Source organism: Physeter macrocephalus, chromosome 7 (assembly GCF_002837175.3).
Source record: "Physeter macrocephalus isolate SW-GA chromosome 7, ASM283717v5, whole genome shotgun sequence".
In the NCBI taxonomy this organism is placed as follows: domain Eukaryota; kingdom Metazoa; phylum Chordata; class Mammalia; order Artiodactyla; family Physeteridae; genus Physeter; species Physeter macrocephalus.
The window spans coordinates 6,590,733-6,618,579 of NC_041220.1; the positions used below are offsets into that span (position 1 = coordinate 6,590,733).

Here is a 27,847-nt window from a genome sequence, read left to right on the forward strand (position 1 = left end):
GACAAGGGTGAGGAAAGCAACAGTAGTGTAATTGGCCAGAAGGAGTACACAGGGAGATGTTTAGGTGTTGGGATCAGTAGGACTTAGTGATAGGTTGGGATGAGTGAGCTGAGAAGAGCCAGTGGGAGAAGAAGAAAAATAATTGTCAGAGAGAAAAGGGAATAATGGACATGCCAAGGTCTGGGGCAGAGGCCACCAAGCTGCTGCCAGCCAAATCCTGCCCCAAGCTTGTCCACTGAAGGCGTAGTTTTCAGGGGCTGTAAAGAAGGAGAAGGAGGAGAATTAGAGACCAGAAAGCCTAAAAGTTAACTCTCTGGGTTTTTACTGAAAATGTTTCCTGAAATTTGCTCTAGGGGGTGGGCTCAAGATTGAAATTGTTTTTATGAAATGCAAAGGGAAAAAGTTACAAATGAATTAAGTTAGAGAGAAATAAAAAAATAGAGGAAAAAGAAATCATTCTCTCCCTATAGCTTCAACTTAAAAACATGAGCTCATCTGTTGAGAATGAGGGAGAAAGGTCTTTGTTTAGGGTGGTGATTTTTTTTTTTTTAACAGATTAAATGAAGGAAACCATTTTGAGGTGACTGAATGCTATAACTTCAGACCTGTGTGCTTGGCCTTTTATTGTCATCCAGTAAATATCAAATCAAAATATTATCAGAATGTGTATACCAAGCATAATATATGATATAACTAGTTTTTCCTAAGCCACCAGCCTAGAGGAAGATAATTAAGAGGATATAAATAAAATGATCTCCTCTCCCTCCAGCCTCACCTATGGAGATACAAGCATCAAAGAGCAGACAGTGCTCTTAGCCATGGTTGTTGAACCACTGCTGTCCTCTCTACTCAACATATTTTGCTTTGCATAGAAATGGACACACTTTCGCTGCCAAAGGCTGCCACTCGGCACCACCATAACAACACGGTGAAATTGGCTGATGAACCTTCCAAGTTTGTTCTCCCTGATGATAAGCTGCAGCTTCACTGTGTCACTGAACTCAAGTCCAGCTGCTTTGTCGCTAAAGAATCCAATACTGAGAGACAAGTGTTGGGTAAGAGGAAAGATAGCTTTACTGAGGAAGCCGGCACTCACTCCTGGGGAGAAAGAAGGTGGACTCATGTCCCAAAGAACCAACTCCCCAATTCTCCAGGTTTTGCTGGGAAATTCTATAGGGGATAAAAAGGAAGGGACTACAGGTTGGGGAGAGTGTTGCAGGTTGTGTGGTCAGCTCGTGGACCTTCTTCTGATTGGTTGGTGGTGAGGTAACCAGGAGTCAACATCATCAATCTTCTGGTTTCAACTGGTCTGGGGTCTACGTGCTGTGGGCAGCATATAGTTAACTTCTTCCTCCTGGCGGGGGTTTCAGTATCTGCAAAACAGCTCCAAGGACATGGCTTAGAATATTATCTACAGCCCTTGAGGAGGAACTAAAAGTCCTTGGCTTTGTTTAATGGCTAAACTATTATTATTTTGTCTTGCTTGACTATTGTCCTTTGTTTCTTCATTTTCTCATTTCTCTGATTAAATTTATTCTTTGGAACTCAGGGGAGACCTAGGAGGCTAAAGTTTTTCCACAAACAACAGGCGGGTAGAGGACATGGGGGCAGGCGGGGTCTGTCCCAGGAAGGCTGCGTAGGGTCCTGCTCAGTTATAACTGAAGCCATGGGGAAGGCTTCTGCTCTCATCCTCCAAAGGAAACCCTTCCCGAGAGGTAGCCTTCCCAGTCTGGTCTCTCAGCCACAGAGCGAGCCAGTGCGCCGTCCCTTTGGAAGCCACCTCCCTTTGTTTCTCCCCATAAGCTGCTGGCAGGATTTCTCAGTCTTCCTCTCCTTCTCATCTTTCTGCCTCACAGACCTCTTTCCGCTGTTCTGCCTGCTCCCTCCAGCCAGTCGCCACTGCCATGGAGGTTTAGTTTGGTGATGAGGCTTCTGTTAACTTACAAGATATGGGTACACAAAATGCATGTGATTAAACACTAGTACAATTATTTCCTCTTAGGAAGGGAGCAGTGTCAGTATTTCCTTAAATCCTCCCAAGGTGCTCATAACTGTCAGCCAAGGTTGAGAACTATTGCTTTAAAGGAAGAATATGTTTAAGAAGGAAGGACATTCTAAAGAAATCAAAAACATCAGCAAGGAAGGAGTAAAATGAAGGCACTGAGACCAGCTACAGTTCAAACACAGCAGAAAAAGGGAGAGACAGTGTGTAAGGAGTGGGGAAAAGGAGAAGTTGGTGGAGTTTAGAGTTATTTCGGACAATGGAGAGAGCTTGCTACCTGCCACCCAGGTTTCTGTCTTGGGCGACTAGTTATGGGGTTGTGAGAAAATATTTAGCAGCACTGCTACTGTTGCCAAGTAGCTGGCCTCCTGCAGGTTCTCCTGCTGAACATAAACAAAGCACAGGACATCAACACCAGCAAGCTCGCTCTGCAATCACGATGGTGCAAGACAGAACAGTGACCGTAATCATGACTGAGCACAAAGTTAAGAACAGCATGTAAAGCAAAGAAATGACCAAGCATCACCCCCTTCCGGCAAACACGAGTGAGTGACCGCTGCTTCTCTACCACCACAGCATCTGCCTGCCTGCTCCATTCCTCCTGCCTGATGGACACAAAATATTAAGATACCCAGTTACAGACCTACCCTAATGAATATACCCAATCCAGAGCTGTGCCAGCTTTCGTGAACAGTCTCCACAGTCATCTCACCCAAGCCCATCTCCCCTGTCTACCCTCCCAGACCATCCCTGCTGAGATGTCCACATTCCCTGTTTGAGCACCTAAATTTGTCTAAATTTGTCTGGTGTCTCCTGGGAATCTTTGACTGAGAAGAGAAATACTGGAGAAGGAGAGGACTGTTTGAGGGCAAGAGGATAGTTTGGTGCACGTTGAATGTCAGGTACATTATTTTTGGAGGGAAATAAATGTATTGATCTGAGACTCAGGAAAGGAGTTTGTGCTGAAAAATAGATCTGCAAGTAATCAGCATAGAGATGGTAAGTGAAGCCAGAGGTAGGGGGGCGGGTAAGGGTACACAGAGAAAATCTGTACATTGAGGGGAATATAGGTCCAACACAAATCTTTAGGAGAGAATGGAAGAGAAGACAGTAACAGAAGAATCAGGACTGGCCAGGGACTTAGGGGAAAAATACATCACTTAGGAGTGATGTCATAGAAGACAGCAAAGAAATCTCCTCAAGGACAGGGAGTTAACCAAATCTGTATAATTTGTTTAATATAATGCTAAATCTTATGCTATTATTTTTATTTGCATCCTATCTTATGAGCTCTTAAAACTATTTTCTCACAAAAGCAATGCATGCACTTAATTTAAAAAAAATACATACCCATGCACTCCATACATCCCTCAAGTGTATCTACTAGTAAGGGTACTGTGTATTCCTGAGGGGTATTTTTTTTCTTGAACTTTTATGAATATGGAAGCATACATATATTTTTGTTTTTACATAAATAGGAACATATTACAAGTGCTTTGTACCTTGTTTTTTTAATTTAATAATGAGTTTCTGCACAGTAAATATGACTACATAAATATCATCCTGTTCGATGTCTGTTTGATATTCTTTAGTACAGTGCATCATACATTATTGTGCCATTTTTAATCAGTTTACTATGATTATCTGGGCTATTTCCAATCTTACAAACAGAATTAAATGAAGATCTTCATACATAAATATTTAACTGCTTATGCAAGTACATTTGAAGGACAAATTCCTCAGACTGGAATTTCTGGGTTAATGGCTTTGTGTATCCAATTATAATAGTTAATTATTCACTAAAGGGTTACATGAAGTAACATACAATAGTATACGAGTTCTTATTTCCCCAAACCTCAGCAAATTCCAGATATATTTTCCCTCCCCCCAATTTCTTCTCTCGTTTGCCTGAAGCATGGCCACCACCTGCTGACCCCGCACTGCCCTGACCTCTCCAGATGCAATTTGGTTCCCGAAAGCTAGTTGCCTTATTTCACTTTCCAGCCTGCTGACACTGTACCAGAAAGTTAGGAACTGAAAGCGTACTTTCGATAGTATTTGGTAGTATTATATCCAAAAATATAAAAATGCCCCAAATTTGCCAATCATACCTCTCTCCCTTCTCCCCACAAGTTTCCCAAGGTAGATCTATAAGAAGAAACAAAGCCCAACGGAAAACAAAGTACCAGTTAGTGACCATGGAGTCAGTGCCCAGTGACCACAAAGGCAGATTTCTGGCAGAGACTTAGTGGCTTTGGCTAAGCCAATGACCTTTTCCCACACTACCCCGGCCCCTCCCAAATCTGTATCTTGGGAGGACCCGACCATCATGTAAGTCTATTTTATTAGGTGAGAAAAACGGTCATAGAGCCGCTGAGTTTGTCGGTGAATTGCTTAACCCAGCCCCATAAGATAAAGAAAAACAGAGGAGAGTATTTCTGGATTAACATGTATTTTTAACTTAAAGCCATCTCACCACTGGTGAAGGAAGTGCAATGTCTTGGATTTATTTATATCTGAAAGCAGCAGCTCCTCTTCCTCAGGTAGATGCAGGAAGGGGAAGGGAAGAACAAAGCAGAAAGTTGCTCCTCCCCCAGCTGTCAAAGTGGAACCTGGAAGAAAACCTGTCCTGCATCACACCAGGACACGCTTCCCGAAACTGCATCTTTCCGGGCAAAGTGAGTGCTGCGACAAAGGAAACTCTATAAAACACCTCTCCTTCTCGGTGCATTGCTGTCATTTAACTGCCTTTATCTTTTTGACACAGATAGAAGGAAAACATGTTGTAAAATATTTAGATGAAACTGAACTTCATTCTGAATTTAAGGATGAACTTCACTCCTGAAGACCAATGTATGAAAATATATAAATGTGCTACTGGTTCCAATTTTTTAAGAAATTACTTTATAACTTATCAAAGATATACTGATTCTGATTTTACCTAGAGCCAAGTAGTACATAACTAAAAGAAAGATGTGATCTCAGAGTCATGGTTTTTCATATTCTCTGTCTTAGCACATGTTGTAGGCTATTTTGAGAGCTCTTCCCTCTCTTTATCAACCTGGAAAACTCCTACTCATCCGTCAAGACACAGCACACGTCACCTCCTCTGTGCTGCGTTCCCTGCTCTCTCCTTTATTGCCTCACTCTAGCTTATAATTATTTCTACCAAGGCACCCATCTCACTGAATGGAAACCATTCTTTCCTTTCCCCGCCTTCCCAGCTAGACAGTGAGATCCTTAAGAGTATAGTTTGTGATTTAGTCATTGTGTTTCCAGTACTGAAAACACTACCTGTCACACAGATACTCATTAAATATTTATAAAATAAATAAAGGAAAATGCATGGGCACTTATTTTGCTTCTGGCTTGTTAATTGCAAAAGGAAACTTAAGGAATATCTTTTCTATTAAAGGGTCATCTGGAGAAAGAATTCCATTAACTAGAGGTCCCATAGCATAGAGCTCACAAAATGTGAAAGTTGATGCCTGAACAAAAAATTCAGGAATATTAGTAGCTTCTGGACTCCTGGTAAGAACTTAGGAGGAAAGAAATGATTTCCATCTTCTGGATCCAGCTGAGCACTAAGTCCAGTGCCTTTTCGTGAGTTTCAGCAATTTGCTGACAAGATACGTTAAGTGTTCAAACGATACTTACCTCCTTTTTATTTTAATCATCTCTAAGCTTTACTGGCAATCAAAGATAATTATATAAGAAGAAATCCAGCACTTCTGCGTAAGAGTTTCTCTGTAGTTCATTCAACTTGCTCCTTTGGTTTAACAATTCCCTGAATTAATGCACACTGATAAACGCTCTCACTTACCTAACATAGGGAGCTTAAGAACCTAAATGAAAAACATTTCTCTTCTTGTTACAGTAAATAGAATGACTGCATTGCAAGTTCTACTTTACTTTGTACACACATAAAAAGTTTTATTTCCTCTTGTGGTTGCTTTTTTTCTAGTCACACATATAAAATGAATCACATAAATGTGTAGTACCGAAGTAATCTTAAATTTATTATTGCAAAATACGCAAGATAATAACTCCACTGACAGACTAGAAAGACAATTTTAAGTTTATTTATATATTTATTTATTTTTGGCTGCGTTGGGTCTTCGTTGCTGCTGGCAGGCTTTCTCTAGTTGCTGCAAGCCGGGGCTATTCTGTTGCGGTGCGCAGGCTTCTCACTGCGGGGGCTTCTCTTGTTGCGGAGCACGGGCTCTAGGTGCGTGGGCTCAGTAGTTGTGGCGCACGGGCTCAGTAGTTGTGGCGCACGGGCTTCGTTGCTCCACGGCATGTGGGATCTTCCCGGACCAGGGCTCGAACCCGTGTCCCCTGCATTGGCAGGCGGATTATTAACCACTGAGCCCCCAGGGAAGCCTGACAATGTTAAAAACTAATTTTTTTTTCTTCCCAGTAGCAGATCAACAATTTTGAAGAACGTAGCTCACAGACATTTTTACAGTGTAGGGAAGGAACTGCCATCTATTATTAAATTTTAGCTAGAGTCAGAAAGAGGAGGAGAAGACAAAATCAGAAGAGATGCTGTAAAGAAAATCTTTTTACCAGGATTGTGGGGAGGACAGAGAGACAGAAGAATAGTGAGGTGCTCATATGTGTGTCCAATTTTAGGTTCTCTAGGGAGAGAGAGAGAAAGAGAGAGAGAGAGAGCAAGGGAAGAGAGGGCATTAGGAGGAGGCAGCTGTGTCTACAAGCTGCCCGTCTGCCCACATCTACCTGGGCAAAAGCCATGTCAAAATAAACCTGGCAGTGTGAATGAAAAATGCCAAGTACCATACTGATGAACACAGGATGTTGCAGCCCTCAAGCCACTACAGCCCCCCTAGCAGGGAGCCCTGAGGGGGTTCAGGACGGAGACAGATGGGCTGCCCAGTGCCAAGCTCTCAGCCACTGCAGTTTTCCCCAGTGGTGCCTGAGGGGACTCAGGACGGGAGAGAACAGGATACTGGTGCCAGAGAGCGGAGGTGTGTACCAGAGGAATGGCTTTCGTGAGCCCAGACTCTTGCATCTCCCCATACAAAGAAAAGTGCTCAATTTGAAATGTCTGGGTTTTTTTTAACAGTAATCTTTTGACGTTCCGACTACCTGGTCTTTGTTGCAAAAACGCCTATGTATGCTGGCTTCTCCCTGACCTCTTTGGAGCAGTCCCTCAGAGCTGTCTGAGACGCTGACCCCCGGCCTTGAAGTCCTCAGCAGCTCTGCTGAATAAAACAAAATCCTCAGCTTTTAGGCTGTGCGTTTTTCTTTTTTAGTTACCAACAGCACAGTGTCATCAAGTAGATGGAGGAGGTTATGGGCTGAACATCCCCCCGAATTTCTATTTCCCCCAAAATTCAAATGTTGAAGCCCTAACCCCCAGTGTGGCTGTATGGGGACATAGGACGTTGAAGGAGGGAATTAAGGTTAAATGAGGCCCTGGGGGGCTTAATCCAACAGGGCTGGTGTCCTTTAAGAAGAGGGGGAGACAGAGACCCCGCTCTCTCTCTCCAGTGTGCACAGAGGAAAGGCCGTGTGAGGACACAGCAAGGTGGCAGCTGGCTGTGAGCCAGGAAGAGAGGTCTCGCCAAACACCAAATCTGCCAGCACCCTGGCCTTGGCCTCCCAGCCTCCAGAACGGTGATAACACCAATGGCTGTTGTTTAAGCCGCGCAGGTGGTATTTGGTTACCGCAGCCTGAGCAGATTCATACAGAGGCGCTGAAGCTGAGTTTTCCTGAATCATTCAGTACCAGCTTTCAAAACATTTTGCTTGTCAACTAAAAAATTATTCACAACCTAAAAGTTGAGAGTTATGTTTTATGCGGTGGGAATTTTTAGGACTTCAAGCTGGGAAGACAGCATCTTCAGTAACCCTGAGAAAACTGCTCCAAGGAGGCGAGCTGGGGAGCCAGGTTATGTAGGAGCTTTGCAGCAAAGGGCAGGTGATCTGAACGTCAAAATATTATTGTCAATTAAAGAAAACCAGACATCTCAAGTTAAGGCATTTACCGCTTTTCTTTTTTTTTTTTTTTTTTTTTTTTTGGTGGTACGCGGGCCTCCCACTGCTGCGTCCTCTCCCGTTGCGGAGCACAGGCTCCGGACGCGCAGGCGCAGCGGCCACGGCTCACGGGCCCAGCCGCCCCGCGGCACGTGGGATCCTCCCGGACCGGGGCGCGAACCCGCGTCCCCCGCATCGGCAGGCGGACTCGCAACCGCTGCGCCACCAGGGAAGCCCTAGCGCTTTTCTAAGTATGGGAAGATGCAAGAGTCTGGGCTCACTGACATCATTCCTTTGATGTGCACCTCAGCTATCCTGCTGCTGTAATGGTTGATCTCCAGAAAGGATAAGCAGACCTTCTCCAGTTTTCAAAACTAAACCTTTACTAAACCAAGTCAGCATAAACATTCAACAGGCAAGTGCATCATCTTAGAGGAGAAGCCGAAGCTAACGAGAAACCTAAGTGAACATTGGTGCCATCCTCATGAAGCTTTTGTTTGTGGTTCTCATTATGTATCCAACACTTCTTTCTGGCTTCAGAGAGACGCTGTCCATTGGCATGTTTCAGTTCTGAGACATCCAGACTTCAGCAGCACTGAACCCCGCAACTTCTTTTGGAGGAAACTCCTCCAGTCTCTTGTTTCCTGCGGCTGTGACTTCAAACTCGGGCTCCTCCTCTTTCATCTAGCAGAGGACAGACTAGGAAGAAGAGAAATCTCCTTCCTGACTGCCCCTCCCCATGTGTCCCCTTCAGTGTGAGGCAGGGAGAAGGGGAGGGAGAGAAAGGGAATCATCTCAGGTTCTGTTCTGGCACCGAAAGGCCAAAGCTGCCGGGCCTGTTCTCCCACCTTTCAAAATGACTTGTGGCTCCCCGGAAGCTCATGTGTTTTTTTCTCTTATTCAATATTTCAGTTCACTTGAGTCTTGGTCGACTGTTGTATTATTAAAACAACGGCTGCAGCACTGCTGCGTTTCAATTGAGCCACCCAAGTTATGGTTGTCAGAAAGTTTGAGTTGTTAATACATTGACTTGGAATTTTCTGATTGTTTCTTAGACATTTGTTTCTTTTGGTTAGAAACAGATTGTTAGCTTGTTGCAGATTTGGAAAATATCTTCTAGGTAGCTGCTTGGCCCAGCTACTCTGCTTCAACAATACACTGACTGGGTGATTTCATTAGCTCCTTGGACACCTGTGTAAATGAACACGTGGCTAAGACTGCAGTTTCTGTCTGTGCCATATTTGGCGGACCTAGCATTTTATAAAAATGGGCTTTTAATAAAATTGAATATACCTACTTAGTGAAAAAAACATGCTATTATAGAGATGTTCATAAAAATAGTTAATTTTGGACTGTTTCTGTTATATTTCATACATGTGATTTCTTTTTGTTCCTAGTTTTACTGAATATAACAAAACACGAACATATAAAGATATTGATTTTTTTATGTCTGAAATTACTCATCTGTATTAAAGTAGCAAGAATGAACATTTATATTTGAGACACACCTATCCCAGTCTCTAAGCTCATTAATTTATTAACCAGAGTCATAATGAATGCTGAGAAACAACTTACAATGCATTGGAAATTATAAGCTTCACTTTCTGAAAAACATCAGGGCAGTGGTTCCATAAGAATGCCAGTAGAGTATTTTTCCAACCTAAGTAGTGACATCTGCTGAAATTCCTAGCGATTTAGTATAAACAATCAGGAAAGCTACTATTTGTGCATAAGATAAATCCAACTTAATTATAGCCACGACTCAACAATTTGTTCAGTGCCTCTTCGTGCATTAGGACATTTTAAGTTTAAAAAAAACAAAAACAAAAAAACAGCACTTGAAATTGTAGTAGACTCACTACAAATCTTTCATCCTTGATGCTATCACAAGTCAGACTGACAGTGTTACACCAAGATCTCAGCAGGCCCCCCTCCATAATCACTAGTTTAGAGTTCCTATTTTTGTTCCTGGCCTGTGTGTATTGGAAAATTTTTAAGAGGCAGTTGGTGCTGAGGTTAAGATGTGAGCCCTGGGCTCTGACTGAGGCAGGGCCCAATGCAAGCCTCAGCTCTGCAATTTGCTATCTGTGGCACCTTGGTAAGTTAAGCGCTGTGAGGGGTGGTCTGCTCCACGGAATAATAGCTCTTATATAATAGCACTGTTATAAGCACTAAGTGAGATAACATCTAAAAACTCCATCAAGTTAAACTCTAGTATGGATATTTTTGAACCCACTGTTGATGAGCTCTAACCACTCTATAACATAGATATTTATCTTTGTGGCCCCAGGGATCAGGAACGATAATCTCTGATTTAGTTGTGTTTACAACATGGATTAAGGGCCTGGATGAAAACTGATAGAGCTGCCTGAGTTTGCTTCTCCCTTTTACAATAACTATAATAACTAATTAAGCCCAGGAATTACTCTTCAAAGGCTCCTCAGAAAATACTTTATCTAAGTGGATCTGGCAAAAATCTCTCCTTTCTGGATGTGACTCTGGCCATTGCATATCTACCCTTCGCTGCTTTTCCCAGTGACAGGGGTAGGATATATTCTTCTGGATTTAAAGCTGAAAGATTGGGTGGATGTTAAACAAATAGATGAATATCCTTGTAAGCAGCTCTATGCAGGAGGCCCCTTGGTCTTGTCACTAACCTTAAACCAGGCACCCCATGCTCTACTCATTCCAGCCCTAGCACACCTTTCAAATCTTTTGATCACCCAATACGTTGCCTAAACTGCTGGTTCTTTCCATGGATCAAAGAAGTAGAACTGAAGAATAAGTAATTAACAGATCTCTTCCCCAGCTTCCCGTTCAGTAATCTCATGAACAAGCTGTGTGAACAAGAGATCATCTAAAGAAAGATAGCAAGGAGTCGACAAGCCTGCACACAGTGAGGGATGGTGAGGACGCTGACCACCCCCCCATCTCCATGATTAACTGAAATGACTTCCGCGTTCCCCTTTAAAAACTTTCATGGCCGAGCTGAATCTTCAGAGATGGTTACTGGGGACGCTGAGACCACCTTCTCCCCAGATGGCCAGTATTCTGATTAAAAGCAACTTTACGTTCTACCAACATTTCTCTCTCTCTCTCGTATTGATTTTCGAGGGTCCAGCAGCTGGACCTGAGTTTGGTAACATCCTACTCGATGGAGGCAGGAATGATTATTGGTGGAAAGGGAGGGAGAAGAGTTAATCCCTTCGGTCTTGTCACGTCATCAACCCATGTGGAGCATTTAAATCCAGAGAACTACTCCTAGAAAACTGGAAACTAGGTTACTTCTCTACTTTAACCACCACTCTCCCATCCCCATCCCTGAGCATAGAGTAAAATATGCAGTCCTTATTGATTTTCCATTTGTTTTGTTTTGAAGCAGGTATCTGAGGCTTGAGCAACTGCGAGGACGGAGTTGTCACCACTGAGAGAGCAGACACTTCTGGTGGAGCGAGTGTGGAGTGAGAGCTTGGAACTGAGCGCTGGACATGTTGAGGTACGGATTAGACATTGAAGTGAAACATCAGGTGGTCTGTGGAGCTCCAACTCTGAGCAAAGTCTGGGGTAGAGGTGAGTGTAATTGGAAAACAGAAGTGCACCGAGCACAGAGCCCCGTGGCTCTGCCCCTAAGAGGCAGAGAAAGAGCAAACCAGGAAAGGAGACTGACAGCAATGCCCCTCACAGCGCATCTCCAGGGACCTGGGCGTATTTTTATTTAAGTAAATAGTGCCACTTAGAGCTGTGCAACAGGTGGCTGGTCTGAGAAAGTGTGACCAGTGAGGTAGAAAAGCGAGAGCTTGACATCCTAGAAGCCAAGCGGAAAAAGTTTCAAAGAGTAGAAAATTATCAGCCATGAAAATAGTGAAGTATGATGAAGGCTGAGACCAGACCATCGTAGCTGGCATTGTAGGACGCACGCAATGACTTTGACAAGAGTGGTTCTCACCCATTAGTGGGAGCAAAATCCTGATTAGAATAAACTACAGAGAGTTGGGAGAAGAGGAATTGGGGACTGGGATTATAGATCATTTTTAAAGTCATTTTTTTGCAAAAGAGAGCAGAGAAACAGGGCAGTAACTGGTGAATTGGGCCAAAAGAATTATTTTTTTCTAATTATAGGATGGGACAAATAATGGAAATTTTTCCAATAAGGAAAGATTGGTGATGTCAGAGGGGAGAGGAGAGAATTGCTAGAGTGATGTCTTTGAGTAAGCAAAAACAGTACACAAATGAAGTGATTGCTCTAAATCAGAGCTCTACCTAGAGGACACAGTCATAGGACTTTGGAACAGAAGCAGGTTGGTAGACGGACATGGCGATGTGAACCTGGACCCTCTATGAGGTGTCACAGAATGAGTTCTGGAAGCAAAATTCAGCTGGAGTTTAGAATGCTGAATACTAGGGATCAACACATACAGAAGGGAGAGGGAGGAAACAGGATTGTTTGGAAGAAAATTTCAAAGTACAGTTCATGCCTGGCAAAGCCTTACCCAACTCCAAAGACAGATTTGGATTTGTCCCTTGGTGTCTTTATGCTGCTGCCACCCTCTTCCCTCTAAACTGACATTGGATTTGGGTTCCTCTGAAGGGTCTACGCTTGGGCTCTTGCTAGGAGCTGATTTCGGGCATATGTCTGACAGCTCTCCCAACAGCTGGGGTAATGGCTTTTTTCTTGAAGGGGTGATACACCTCTATGTCCAACAAATCCTTTCCATTTTCTCAGAACAAAGAGGCAGGCAAAATACCCAGGAGAGGAAGGACAGTGAAACGCAGGTGGGGAAAGTGGAGGGCTTGGAGATAGAGGAGAGGCATGAAATTGTCACCTAGGTGGAGACTAGTGAACGGTCTAGCGAAATACGGTGCATTTCCAGGCAGCCCTAAGAGTGCATTTATTTTTAGGGGAAGTGCTGAGGAATTTCAAGTGATCCAGACAGCACGGTGGTTTGGTTTTCTCCAATCATGTTCAAGCATAAATATGCAGCTGCAGGAACAGAATGAGAAAGAGGAAGGAGAATTTTTCTTTTTAATCGGAGTATAATTGCTTTACAATGGTGTGTTGGGTTTCTGCTGTAGAACAAAGTGAATTAGCTATACGTATACATATATCCCCATGTCTCTTCCCTCTTGCATCTCCCTCCCACCCTCCCTATCCCACCCCTCTAGGTGGTCACAGAGCACCAAACTGAGATCCCTGTGCTTTACAGCGTGTTCCCACTAGCTGCCTATTTTACACATGGTAGTATCTATATGTCAATGCTACTCTCTCAGCTCGCACCACCCTCTCCTTCCCACCCCACCTCCACCACATCCACATGTCTGTTCTCTTCGTCTGCATTTCTACTCCTGCCCTGGAAGTAGGTTCATTTGTACCATTTTTCTAGATTCCATATATATGTGTCAATATACGATATTTGTTTTTCTCTGTCTGCCTTACTTCACTCTGTATGACAGACTCTAGGTTCATCCACATCTCTACAAGTGACCCAATTTCACTCCTTTTTATGGCTGAGTAATATTCCATTGTATATATGTGCCACATCTGTTTTATCCATTCATCTGTCGATGGACACTTAGGCTGCTTCCATGTCCTGGCTATTGTAAATAGAGCTGCAATGAACATTGTGGTACATGACTCTTTTTGACTTATGGTGTTCTCAGGGTATATGCCCAGGAGTGGGATTGCTGAGTCGTATGGTAGTTCTATTATTAGTTTTTTAAGGAACCTCCATACTGTTCTCCAGAGTGGCTGTATCAATTCACATTCCCACCAACAGTGCAAGAGGGTTCCCTTTTCCCGTTCTATTTTTAGTTTTTTAAAGAACTTCCATACTGTTCTCCATAGTGGCTGTATCAATTCACATTCCCACCAACAGTGCAAGAGGGTTCCCTTTTCCCCACACCCTCTCCAGCATTTATTGTTTGTAGATTTACTGATGATGCCCTTTCTGACTGGTGTGAGGTGATACCTCATTATGGTTTTGATTTGCCTTTCTCTAATAATTAGTGATGTTGAGCAGCTTTTCATGTGTTTGTTGGCCATCTGTATGTCTTCTTTGGAGAAACGTCTATTTAGGTCTTTAGAGGAAGGAGAATTGAGAAATCAGTTAATAGGGGCCAGATCACTGAGGGACTTGCAGGCCACTTAAGGACCTTGTCTTTTTTCTCTGAGTGGGATGGGAAGCCATACAAGGTTTGCTTATCTTAATCCTTTTGACTTTGAAGAATAATATACACATATGGATTTGCTTAGAACATAAATGTACAGCCTAATAAATTGTCACAAAGTGATCACCCATATAACTGTATCTGGGGTGTGGCCAGAACTGTAGAAGGGCCCCCTTTTGCCCTTTCTCAATTATTCTTCCTCACTGTTAATGCATTTACTCTCGACATTTATAGTTAATTCCTTTCTTGCTATTTTTTTTCATTTTTAATATTTGTGCTATCAAAGTGTGTATCCCTAAAAACTAAAGGTTAGGTTAACTGGTTTTTACATTTCTTTTTTCATCTTTTCATAAATGGAATCAAACAATATACCCCTTTTGTGTCTAGCAGTTTTGCTCTACATTATGTTTTTGAGATTCATTCACAGTGTTCATCTGAGGGTCATTCACAGTGTTCAGGCAACCACAGATCAGACATAGGTTTGGTTTTCAGAAATTCCAACCCTGCAGCTAACAGGAGATAGTTTTGTGAAGGGAGTTGGCACTGTCTATTTCAGGATAATATAGAAGTTTTCTTGGTCCTTACCCAGGTTGTAGGATTAGAATTTAAAGCCTTTTTTTCTCCAATCTCTCCAATCAACGTAGAAGAATCACCTAATGCAAAGTCCTTATTCTTTATTTCCACAGTAATGTTTTCTGTCAGCAGCTACTTGATCAGTTAAAACTTTGTCTTCCCTAGACAGCAGCTGTTTAGCTACCACATATCATGGACTATTGTTCTGTTGCTCTTGTGTACGGGCATGCTCTGTCTTTGTAGAATGTTTTTAGACTTTTCAAACTTACCCAGATTTCACTCCTCGTCACAGTAGGCCTGCAGAGAGCTTTGTAAAATGGAGACTGACAACTAAATTTGTTACGGTGAAGATAGTTCCCCTTTCTTTTAGTGTAAGAGTGATTTCCTGTTCATGGTCTAAATTATAAATAAACTCCCTACTGGGCAGAAACAATGGGAAGACATTTTCTAAATGTCTAAGACCATTAAATATTTCTTCTCCTCCTGGCTGTAATTATATGGAAGTTTTGCCTATAAAGCCATTTGAAATCCAACATTGTTTAGGCCAAATTTTTTAAACCGAATGTATCCACAGATATATTCTTGCAGGTATAAAAATTCTGTAAGACATCAAAGAGGCATTTCTATAGAATGAAATTTTAGTTTCATAATTCAGTGTCTCCCAATGTGGTCTGTGAGTACAGTCTTGGGGGTTCACAACTATTTTTTTTAAAGGGTTTGTGCATTATCAAATTTGAAAAAGATTTGTGTTATACGTGCTCCAAAAAAGGGAAAAGCTTGAGAGAGACTCTCTCTCCAGCCCCTTTCTTTTTCTCTCTTTAAAAACAGGAGGAAAGCCACGGACCCTCAGTTCTCCTCCTTCCCAGAAAAATGTACATCTCACAGGTTTTTAGAAGGCTCTAGTACACTGCAGGGGGCAGGGGCAGTTTGGGAAGGGAGGGAAACCAGGTTAAGAATTACAGAGTCTATACTAAAGAACAGTGGTTTCCTAACCTAATACAAAATATTTAACATTACTTCCGGGTCCCAGGATCTTCTAATAAATTGTCTTCTTAGCAAGACCAGGTATCTCTGAGAAATGTGCCCCACCATGAATTTCTTCCAGCTATTATCTATGACACTGTTTCCAAAATGTGACCTGTAGAATAATGGGACAGGAAGATGTTCACTGAAGAAAAATATGTGTAGGAAGTAATGCATTACGGAGTCCATATTTTAGATTGAACCGTATGAAACTGCCATTTTGTAGGCAATTTCATAGGGGTCAAACGGTATCTGAACGTATTAATAAAGTTAATGCCTACAGTTATTTTCTTCTGCCCTTAAATATTTTTCCACCCATAATTCTGCTAAACAGAATTTATTTTGAACTCACGGTGCTGCCAATAAATATACCAGGAATTATAGTTGGTCAAAAAGCAAGCTGGTGTTAAAGAAAATTAATCATTTGCTTTGAATTGGCCACTAAGACGGCTGGCATACCTGGGGCTGACAGTGCCACGCGTTGAGGTGGGGTACCGCGTGTGATGCAAGGTCAGGCAGGCATCTGGAGGGCATCCTTCCTGTGTGTCACGGGACAACGCGTGAAAGTTTTCAAGAGCTGCCGCAATGGTTCGGCACATCGCAGTGACTATGGATGCCGAAAGCATATTAGAAGTTCATCTCCACCATCCAAACATTACAGACCACCACCATCTATATATCACGTTTTAATAAGGATTCTATGCTAACAGATTTTATTCCTTTGTATTTGTTTTATTACTGTTTGGGTCATATCTCTTGTTAGAGATAATGTTTATGCTGAATTTAAATAAAAAGCTTTTACCACGTAAGGTCAGTTTGTTCTCTTTGGGGGCTGGTGTAATGCAATAACTATGAAATAAGCCAATGTAATATTTATTCCCATTTAATCAACCTTATGAATAGAAATAAAAGGTACTGAACTAAACTATGCATATCAATCAGGCTTTTTGTACTAGCCTTCAAATACATATATGTAAGTATACATATAATATATATATAATTATTCATATTTTTTTATTGAATATGTGGAAGAAAATTTTTCCTCATTGGTTATTTTCATTATTTTACCATTTGATACACAACTGTGTACCTCATTTCCAGGACACTCACTAATTGTGTCTAATCCACCAATGGTAACAAGTTAGGTACAGAGTACACTGTCAAAGCTGAAATGTAATTTCATTGCTGCTAGTAGCTCAAAACAAGTACTTTGGCCTGATAGGTGGTATTAAGAAGATATTTCTCAACTTTAATTTCAGGCACAGTATAGTAATTGTTTCCATGGGGGTTTTTTTGGGATGGAACATAATTGCTACCTAAATGTAGGATCTGACTAGGTCAGAATGTCAAGTAGAGAATGGCTTTTGGAGTACTGGCAATTTATCTGCAGTGAAGGATACAAATGTGTACTGTTGTTTTACCCTGAATGTATTAAATCATAAATATAGTGCAGACTGTATTAAATCATAGTGTATCTGCAACATAACCTGACAATGATTTCTCATAATTATTTTTATTTTCCAGCTTGCATTCTATTAAAAGTATCTATTTTTAAATAGTTACACCTGAGAGCTTATTATTGGAATCAAATACGAAACGTCAGAACAAAGATTTTATGAACGCAAATTGTGTGAACATACAAAGTAGTTCACTCTACAAAACGTTAATCTAGTTTTTCTTTTCTTAAAAAGACCTAGTGGGCTTCCCTGGTGGCGCAGTGGTTGCGCGTCCGCCTGCCGATGCAGGGGAACCGGGTTCGCGCCCCGGTCTGGGAGGATCCCACATGCCGCGGAGCGGCTGGGCCCGTGGGCCATGGCCGCTGAGCCTGCGCGTCCGGAGCCTGTGCTCCGCAACGGGAGAGGCCGCAACGGAGGGAGGCCCGCATACCACAAAAAAAAAAAAAAAAAAAAAAAAAAAAAGACCTAGTATTTAGCATACTTATTTTCCCTAGCACATATATACAGAAGTACAAGACTATTTATTCTGATGAGCTTGTGAAGATAGTGTGCTAAGTGTTTTCTCAGGTACCCCAGCCAAGCAGTGGGGAAGGGCGAGAGGTAAACATTTAACAATTTATTTCTCTTCCTCTGCTATGTTCCCTGACCTGGGTCATCATCTGGAGTGGGGAAGGACTGCCTTTTTCCACAATAGAAAAGAAATCAACAACCGATGTTGTGTAAAATAACTGGTAGAAAGCATTAAGCCAGTTAATAATATTGCCTTAAAATGTTTAAATTCATAATACTGAACGCAAATGCCAATTTTTGTTGAAATAGAATATATATAAATGACACAGTATGTCTGAGATTTTCTCTCTCCCCAAATCATTAAGAAAACTTGTCCGTACAAAATACAGTAAGATTTTTCACACCTGGGGATTTTAAATACCTTCTTTTTTTTATCAAATAGTTTAAAATTATAGTGGATTGGAACTCAGATTCTACTCATTTCTTATTCATCAAATGTCTTGAAATTTTAATGTACTTAGTTTCACCAACTCCAAGCAAGGAAAAATAGCACAAAGGGAATGAGGTGGAGGGCAGGGAGTAACAAATCAGAATGAGGGGGAAGAGAAAGAGGGAAAAGGAGGCATCCTGCAGTCCTCAACGCCCACAAGAGTGGAGACCCCTGCACACAGGCCCCTGCCAATGCATCCAACTAGTAGTGATAATAAATAAGGTCTACTAATCAGCTACACAGCAGAGACGGGTACATTTTAGGATTTAACTTTATGACTTGACCACAAGGCTTTTGAGAATTGTGTTTTGCTAAGTTTTGAAACTGTACTTCCTCTTCTAGGTCTAGGCAACCTCAACCCAGTTCTTTCAATATTTATTTCTAATATTGGACAAGTCATCCAATGACCATGGACCTCACTATCTTTTCCATTAAAGAAAAAAAAAGAAGAGTTACTCACCTTAATAAAATAAATATACTAGCCTAGGCCATAATTTTTATTTTGCCATATTTACAACTGTAGACATGCAAAACCAATATCTATAGTCAACCATGTGAATGTCAATCTACTTTATTATAGGAAAAGACTTACATAAAGAATTCTCTATTTGAGGCGAGAAACGGTGTGAGAAGAACATTAAGTATTTACCTTTAGATCAGCTAGTAGTTGATCTAGGGCCACATGATTTTAAAAGCAGCACTGCAAGATTAAGCTTGGGATGATGAAGACTGTAATATTTCTCTCTTCCAAATGCAAGAAACAACTTGGTTCCTCCTCTTAAACTCCAAAGACGCATACAGCTGAAAAAATACAGCTCTGAGAACCAAGTAAGATGCCAAGGATACAATTTAAGTAGCCAGTTTTATTTCTCTCTTCTTCCCTATCAACTCCCCACACCCTCACCACCACCCCAGACAGAACTCCCTTCAGTCCCTGAGTGAAGGGCCGAGAAGCTGGAGTAGATACATCTACCCTGAAATCTATACAGAGTAAATCCTGAGATTCATCACCTGCGGGTACCTGTTAAAAGTGGTTTCCTAGGTCTCATCTCAGATATACTGAAATTGAATCTGGGGATAAAGTCCAAGAATGTGCACTTTAACAAACCATCCAAAACTCAAGTGATTTTTGAAGTTTCAAAAGCCTTGAATTAAGTATGGGGAGGAAGGCAAGTTGGACCTAAGTGTTTAAGGTAGCAGCTTAATTGAACCCAGAAATCAAATGGTATGGTTCAGCTCTAAGTCTCTTCAGATATTAAATAACTACTGTCAAATATCTACCAACTACTTTTGGACAGAGGTCTAAAGATTTTCTAAATGCTATGGTGATTATAACAGCTTACTGATTTGCTGTAACTGGATGGCAACATGTCACTCTTCCCATTTAAGTTTTGGGGTTTTCTTAGTGTTCTTAGATATAATCTCACTTAACTCTTACAATATTCCATCAACCAGAAGACTGTGCCATAATCTACGAAGGCAACTCCTAAAGAGAAGCTGCACTAATGTTTCAAGAAAGAATCATAAAGCACAACATGATAAAGCCAAGGTATTACCAGAGCAAGAACCTCTCATCTTATTACCCGGTAACCCTGAGAAGAGTCTCCTCAGCCCATAGGGAGGTGAACTGGGGTCTCGGTGCAACCAGAGTCCAGGGGTTTGTGATAAATTAGCAGATTACCCCAATGTGCATACAAGTACTATTTTGTAAGAGTGTCAAGGAACGAAAGATTGAAAAACACCAATTTAGTAGAAAGTGCTGCTCTGAGAATCAGAACTAGGTTTAACTCCTTGCCACCTCACTGGCGACCTTAGTGACTTAACTTCCCTGGAGCCCCTAGTCAGGCTGCTCCATACTTATTAAATTAGGACTAGTTTCGGCTATTCCCAAGGCCTCTTCTATCTCTCAAATTCTCTAATTTCCTTACGTTTACGTTTCATGAGTACATGAATCACATAAAATAATACTCACTGGTCATTTAATTAAAAACTCTAAATTCAGTCTGTCGTTCAATAGATATTTATTAACTACTTAATCTGTGCCAGGCATCCGAGAATCTGGGAAACAGATATGGAAGACACAGTGTCCTAGTGTGGCAGTAAATACATGTTACTGTGAATAAATAACATATTCTATTGTGAATAATCCTTGTGTCTCTTTACGTGGTTAAAGAGTAAAGTCTACTGGATCATGCCCAAATAATGGAAATTCGCATAGATAATGGAAAGCCTGCCTGTGCAAAATACATAAATATTAACTTTAATTATAGACATGGCTTCTGTCAAGACGTACGGCTTTTCTTCTTTGTACCCTTCACTTGCTTTAAAAAAAAAAAAAAGGACATTTACATTTATTGGTAAACTGCATTTACAATGAAAATCAATTTTCAAAGTATAAGTTTATAAAAATAGTTTATTTTAAAGACTCTCAATAGGACTTAACATCTTATTTTCAGATATACCAAAAACATAATCAATATGCTCAGTACATTTTAATCCATGATGAAAGTTGCTCCAGATCTATTATTATTAGATCTATACTTACTGTTTAACTGGGTGGTGTTCAAAGTTTTAATACCACATAATTGGATCCCCCCCACAAGTTTAATGTTAAATTTTCATAAATACAATTTCAAAGATTACAATATATATCAACTTACAACTGAAGGAATCATTTAGTAAGTGACAATGTTCTAAAAATCTAGCTACATAATCTCTTTAAAAAAAAATTCCTTCCTATATATGTGTGTGTGTGTGTGCACGCGCGTGTGTGTGTGCACGCGTGTGTGCGTGTGTGTATATATAAAGTCCACATTTCTCAGGAAATGCATACATCCACCTAATAGTAAGGACCAAAATGAGAAGCATTACTATCTCCAGAAGAGGAAGGGGGAGGCAGAGGTGGGGGGGGCGGAGGTGGGGGGAGGGAGTATGGTAGGGGAATTAACGGGTGAGGTGCCAAAGCAGGGGCAGCCCAGCCCATGTTTGCAGGTGCAGGCGGCAGGGGTGGTGGAGGGGGAGGGAGTGAGAAGTTATGCATGTCAAACCCGGGAGGAGGGAAGGGATACTGTGGCATCATAGGGCCGTCCTGTCTCTGGGGTGGAAACCCTGAAGTCTCCTGAGGTACCATGTGCTCTGAGTTATAAAACTGTGGAGGTGGGGGCCTGCCAGGACAAGATCGAGGATATCTGCCCCGGGAAAACCCTCGTGTGAATTCTCTGCTGTGATATCCTTTTGAAGGCTCTGAAGCAGAGTTATGAACATTCCAATTCTGATGTACTTCTGCAAAATCTTCACCTTTGGGGAAAAATGCATAAAAACAAAACTAAAATTAACTTTAATACATCAAAAAACACTGTTTAAAATTTCAGTAATGTCTTCTTTAACTTCCAGTATACCTTACAGTAATTACAATTTTGTAAGGCTTAAAATTATCAATTTTAAATGAATCCAAAAGGCCAGATATCAGGAAAGGGAAAGCAAGACAAAACTTTGAGACAATAACCAGTTGATTTCAGCCAAACACCACAGAGAAAACTGGACAGGAACCTCACTCACACTCTCAAAGGCTGAGTAAGGGGCCTGGCTAGCCCTCCCAACCAGGGTGGTCAGAAGAGGCTGAGCAGGGAGCCAGTTTCCAGCCTCCCCTCAAAGACAGTGGAGACCTCATGGGGGAACCTGGACTTGCATCTCCACCAGCAGTAACACAGTGTTCCTCCACTTCCTGTACTTGGCCTAGGAGAGTCAAGACTTTCTTCAGTGCCCAGCATAACGAGGCCATCCCCCACGGTGTCAGGAGCAGTAACGAGGCACACTCTTACCCCCACCAGACACAAGAGGAGGCCTGTCCGTGTGCAGCAGTAATGATTCACCCCCAGCTTCAGATGTCAACAGAAGTTATAAAGAAAAGCTTAACTCCTATCCCCACCTGGTAGTAACAGTAATAATGCAACCTCCCTCCTTTCCCTGCCAGAACAGTTTTAAAAACAAAAACAGCATAGTAACTAATATGTCCACATTTCAATTAAAAACCACTCGTCATACCTAGAACCACAAAGATTTGAAACTCAATGAAAAAGGAAAACTAATTGAGGCCAACATCAAGAAGACAAAGATGTTAGAATTATCAGAGAAATGTTTTTAAGTAGTCATCATAAAAACACTTCAATAAAAAATTAGGAACACACTGAAACAAATAAAAAATAGAAAGCCTCAGAAAAAAAAATATATATATATACAGAGAAGAAAAATAAATTTCAGAACTGAAAATTTAATAATCAAAATTAAAAACTGAAGGGAGGGCTCAACAGTAGAATGAAGGGACAGAAGAAAGAAAATAGAACAACGAAAAGTATCTAGTCTGAAAAGAAGAAAGGAAATAAACTAGGGAAACAATGAACAGAGAGCTTCAGGGATCTGTGGGACTGTAACAAAATAACTAATATTTACATCTTCAGAATCCTAGAAGGAAAGGAGAAGAAAAATGAGGGAGAAGATGTACTTCAAGAAATAATGACTGAACACTTCTCAAATCTGGCATAAGACATAAACCCACAGATTCAAAAAGCTAAACAGATCTCAGTCAGGATAAACCCAAAGAAGTCTACACCAAGAAACGTCACAAACTTTTAAAAACTAAAAACAAAGAAAAAACATGAAAGCAGAGGAACAGAGAAATGATACCTTACCCACATGAAAAAAACAATTTGAATGACAGTAGATGTCTCATCAGAAACCACGGAGGCCAGAAAGAAGTGGCACAACATTTTTCAAGTGCTGAAAGAAAACTGGCAATCTAGAATTCTACATTGAGTGAAAATATCCTCAGGAAAAAGAGAAATCAAAGACTTTCTCAGACAAAGAAAAGCTAAGAATTTATCTCCAGCAGACCTACCCTAATAGAAGGACTAAAGCAAGTTCTCTAAACAGAAACAATAAAAGAAAAGACCGTAAGACATCTGGAAGGAAAGAAGAACACAGTAAGCAAAAACAGGAGTAAATACAACAGACTTTCCTTCTGTGACTGAGTCTTCTAAATTATGTTTGATGGCTGGAACAAAAATTATAACTGCTATTGTGATTCTTATTGTATACACAGGAAACATTAAAGCAATTTATATTATTAACAAGGGAAAATAAAGGGACATATAGAGAGGCAAGGTTTCTACACTGCACTCAAACTGGCAAAACGACAGCAGCAGATTGTGATAACTTATGTATATAAAATTTAAGACCTAAAGCAACCATTGAAAGAAAACCATACTAACTGATACAATCTACACCGCGGATAAATGCAAATGGGATTCTAAAAACTGTTACAGTAACCACAAGCAGGCAGAAAAAAGACAACAGAGAAATAAAAACTAGAGAGAATACAGAAAAACACAGATTTAAAGCCCTAACATATCAATAATTACATTAAATATAAATGGTCTAAATATACCAATTAAAACACAGAAGTTGGCAGAGTGGATTAAAAAACATAACTACAATCTACAAGAAACATTTCAGATGATCCAGTCATGTTGAAAGTCAAAGGATGGAACAAGCTACAATATGCAAACATTAATCAAAAGAAAGAAGGATTAGCTACATTAATATCAGATAAAACAGTCTTCAGAGCAAAGACTGGGACATTTTATAATGATAAAGGGGTCATCTACCAAGAAAATATAGCAATCCTAAATGTGCATGCCCCAACCACATGACCACTCTCAACAACTGACAAAACAGCTATACAGAAAATCACTAAGGCTAGAGAAAATTTCAATACCACCATCAACTAACAAGATCTAACTGACATTTATAGAACACTCCACCACACAACAGCAAAATACACATTACTTTCAACTGCCCAAAATCATATTCCTAGATAGGCCATATTCCATAAAACTTTTTAAAAAATGTAGAATTGAAATCATACAGATTGTGTTCTCAACCCACAATGGAATCAAAAATAGAAATCAATAACAGAAAGATTACAGAAAAATCTCCAAACACTTGGAAACTAAATAATACTCTTCTAAATAATCCATTGGTCAAAGAGGATGTCTCAAGGTAAATAAAAACAAACAAAGGAACATTAAGCTAAATCACAACAAATAAAACACACCAATATCTGTGGAACAAGTTTAAGCAGTAAAGTCTAAAATAAATAATATAAGCTCCCACCTCAAGATCCTAGAAAAACCAGAACAAAATAAACCCAAAGCAAGCAGCAGAAAGTTAATGATAAAGAGCTGAAAGAATGAAACTGCAAATAGAAAAACAATAAAGAAAATTAAATGACATAAAGAACTGGCTCTGTGAAAAAGCAACATAATTGGCAATCCTCTAGGCAAAACTGACAAAGAAATAGAAGACACAAATGATCAATATCAGGAAAGACATCAAAAGAATGTTAAGGCCATATTGTAAACAACTCTACACACATTACTTGACAAATTAGATGAAATGGACCAATTCCTTGAAAAACACAACCTACTATAATCTATCAAATGTGAAAAAGATATCACTATTAAGGAAATTGAACTTGTAATTAAAAGTCTCCCAAAAAAGATAACTCCAGGCTCAGGTGATTCACTGGAGACATTTTACCAAACATTTAAAGAATTAACACCAAATCTACAAAATGTTTTCAAGAAAATAATTTAAAAAAAAATTCCCAAGTCATTTTATGAAGCTAGTAGGAAGCTTCTGCTGACATCAAAAGCAGGTAAAAAAAAATGAGAGAGACAGAGACAGAGAGAGAGAGAGAGAGAGAGAGAGAGAGAGAGAGAGAAAGAAAGAAACAGAGAGAGAGGGGGAGAAAAAGAAGGAAGGAAGGAAGGAAGGAAGGAAGGGAAGGAGGGAGGGAGGGAGTGAGGGAGGGAAGGAAAGGCCAATATTCCTCATGAATATAAACATAAAAATCCTTATCAAAATATGAGCAAAATTCAACAACATATACAAAGAATTATACACCACGGTTTATTCCCATGATGCTCATTCAATGTTCTAAAACCAATGTAATCTACTTTATTAACAAGGTAATGAAAAAGTCATGTGATCTTATCAATCAATACAGAAAAACAATTGTCAGAATTTAAAATTTTGACAAAATTCATGATTCCTGAAAAAAAGCTCAGGGAAAACAGAACTAGACAGAAACTTTCTCAACTTGATAAAGGACATCTACAGTACCCCTACACCTAACATTATACTTAATGGTGAAAGACTGAATGTTTTCTTCTATGACCAGGAACAAAACATATTTACTCAATATACTGCCAGAAGTTATAGCTAGTAATGGTGAGAAAGAGCTAAATATGCATACAGACTGGGAGTGGGGGGCATTGTTCTTATCTGCCATTGACATAATTGTCTACATTGAAAATCTCAAGGGAGAAGCTCCTAGAACTAGTGAGTTCAGCAAGCTCACAAGCTAAACATACAAACAGTAATCGTATTTCTGTATTCTAGAAATGAACACATGAACACGAATTAAAAATGCAACACCATTTACAATGATTCCCAAAAAATGAAATACTCGGGTGTATATCTAACAAAAAAATGTACAGGACTCACATTCTGAAAACTACATAATGCTGGTGAAAGAAATTAAAGAAGATCTAAATTGATGGTGATATATACCATGTTTGTGGAATGGAAGACTCAATACAGTTAAGATGTCAATTCTCTCCAAACCAACATACAGGTTTAAGCCAATTCCTATCAAAATCCTGGCAAGACTTTCTGTCAATATAGGGAAGTTTATTCTAAAATTCATATGGAAAGGCAAAGGAACTAAAATAGCTAAATTAATTTTGAAAACTTTCTGACAAAAAAAAAAAAAAAGAGAGAGAGAGAGAAAATCTTTGGGATGTAGGTCTAGGAAAGAAATTCTCAGACTCCAAAAAAGCAAAGCAGATAAACTGGGCTTCATCAAAATAAAAAATTTTTGTTCTGCAAAAGATCCTTTTATAAGGATGAAAACACAAGCTACAGACTGTAAGAAATTATGTACAAACTTTCATAACTCAAGAGTAAAACACAGAAATACAATTAGAAAATGAGCAAAAGACATGAACAAATACATCATTGAAGAGATACACAGATAGCAAATGAACTCATGGAAAGCTGTTCAATATCATTAGCCATTAGGAAAATGCAAGTTAAAAATCACAATTACATATCATTACATACCTATCAGAATGGTTAAAATAAAAAATAATGACAATACCAAATGCTAGTGAGAATGCAGACAAACTGGGCCACTCATACATACACTGGTGATAGGAACGTAAAGTGGTAAAGCCACACGAAAAACAGTATGGCAGTTTCTCAAGAAACTAAACATGCAACTACAGTGGACACTTTAAATAACATGTGTTTGAACTGCACAGGTCCACTTATAAGCAGATTTTTCTCAATAAATACATACTATACTATCCAGGGTTGGCTGAATCCACAGATGCATAACTGCAGATACAGAGGACCAACTGTAAGTTATACACAGATTTTCAACTACATTGGGGTGTGTGTGTGTGTCAGTGCCCCTGACCCCAAAGCTGTCCACTTGTAACTGTATCATATAACTCAACTGTACTCTGGGACATTTATCCCAGAGAAATGTGAAAATCTGTGTTCACATAAAAATCTGTGCACAAATGTATAAAGCAGCTGTCTTCATAAAACCCCAAACTGTAAACAACCTATACGTCTTTCAATGGATGCATGGTTAAACCACCTGTGGTATATTCACACCACAGACTATTACCCTGGAATGAAAAGAAACTTGATACATACAACAATCTAGATGATTTCCAGAAAACTGTGCTCAGTGACAAAACCCAATCACTAATTTATATAACCATCCTTGACAGGACAAAATACATCACGGAAATGGCACACACATCAGTGGTTGTCAGGAGCCGAGGAAGAGGCAGGAGGAGGGGAGTGGATGTGGATATAAAAAGGCAACATGACGACGGTCTTCTGTGATTGCATTATGTCAACAGGAAATAAAACACCTTGATTTTAGCTTAAGCACCGTATCATTTAATTCTAAAAATGGAAGCAAACCGCTTCCTAAAAAACAAAAACAAAAAACACAAAACTGCTGATGAGTACAAATGATTCCACCAAGGCTTAGTTTGCCTTTTACCCCTAGGAGCCATTTTTACATCCATGAGCCTGAAAAACCAATGACTATCCCCTGTGACTCTCCCACCACACCGCATGCTGTGTGCAATGCCTCCAATGCTAGCCAGATGCCAGAGCGTAAAGAGAAGACCCCCAGATGTTTCCCTCAGTTTTATTACTGAGGAACTTATATAGATGTAAATGAAGATGAAAAAATGACTATATATTACATTTAACTCACCTAGCTCATTAAATTCAGATCTGAATTTTTTCCGGCCTTGAATCTGAGATTTTTTTCTCTGTTTGGCTTCTTTTTCCTTTTCATCATCACTGAAATCTAAGGCCTTGCACAGAAAAATAGAGATTTATGTCACATGCATTTACCAATTCAATGGTACATATTTAACAGTGACCCTGACAGAAAAGTTACCCTTTTCAATAGTTAATATTGATCAGTAATATTCAAATCAGATATGATAGAAAAAGAAGATATTTTTTGATAAA

The 27,847-nt window shown here is 40.1% G+C and overlaps 1 protein-coding gene and 1 long non-coding RNA gene across 3 annotated transcripts in view; both read right to left on the reverse strand.

The window, feature by feature from the left end:
- Positions 1 to 180: 180 nt before the first annotated feature.
- Positions 181 to 18,897, reverse strand: LOC114486549 (uncharacterized). The gene is made up of 3 exons (XR_003680446.2): positions 18,870 to 18,897; positions 16,223 to 16,370; positions 181 to 257 (listed from the first exon to the last, which is right to left on the reverse strand). It is a non-coding gene; the product is annotated as an uncharacterized lncRNA (long non-coding RNA).
- Positions 18,898 to 20,690: 1,793 nt separating this feature from the next.
- Positions 20,691 to 27,847, reverse strand: part of NAF1 (nuclear assembly factor 1 ribonucleoprotein) — a 37,939-nt gene continuing 30,782 nt past the window's right edge. For both annotated transcript variants that reach the window (XM_028491582.2, XM_007128489.4), the window contains 2 exons: positions 27,585 to 27,687; positions 20,691 to 21,517 (listed from right to left, as the gene is read on the reverse strand). In XM_028491582.2, the coding sequence (XP_028347383.1) occupies positions 21,060 to 21,517; positions 27,585 to 27,687 (561 nt within the window). In that variant the 3' untranslated portion in view covers positions 20,691 to 21,059. The remainder of the gene's footprint in view (positions 21,518 to 27,584; positions 27,688 to 27,847) is intronic.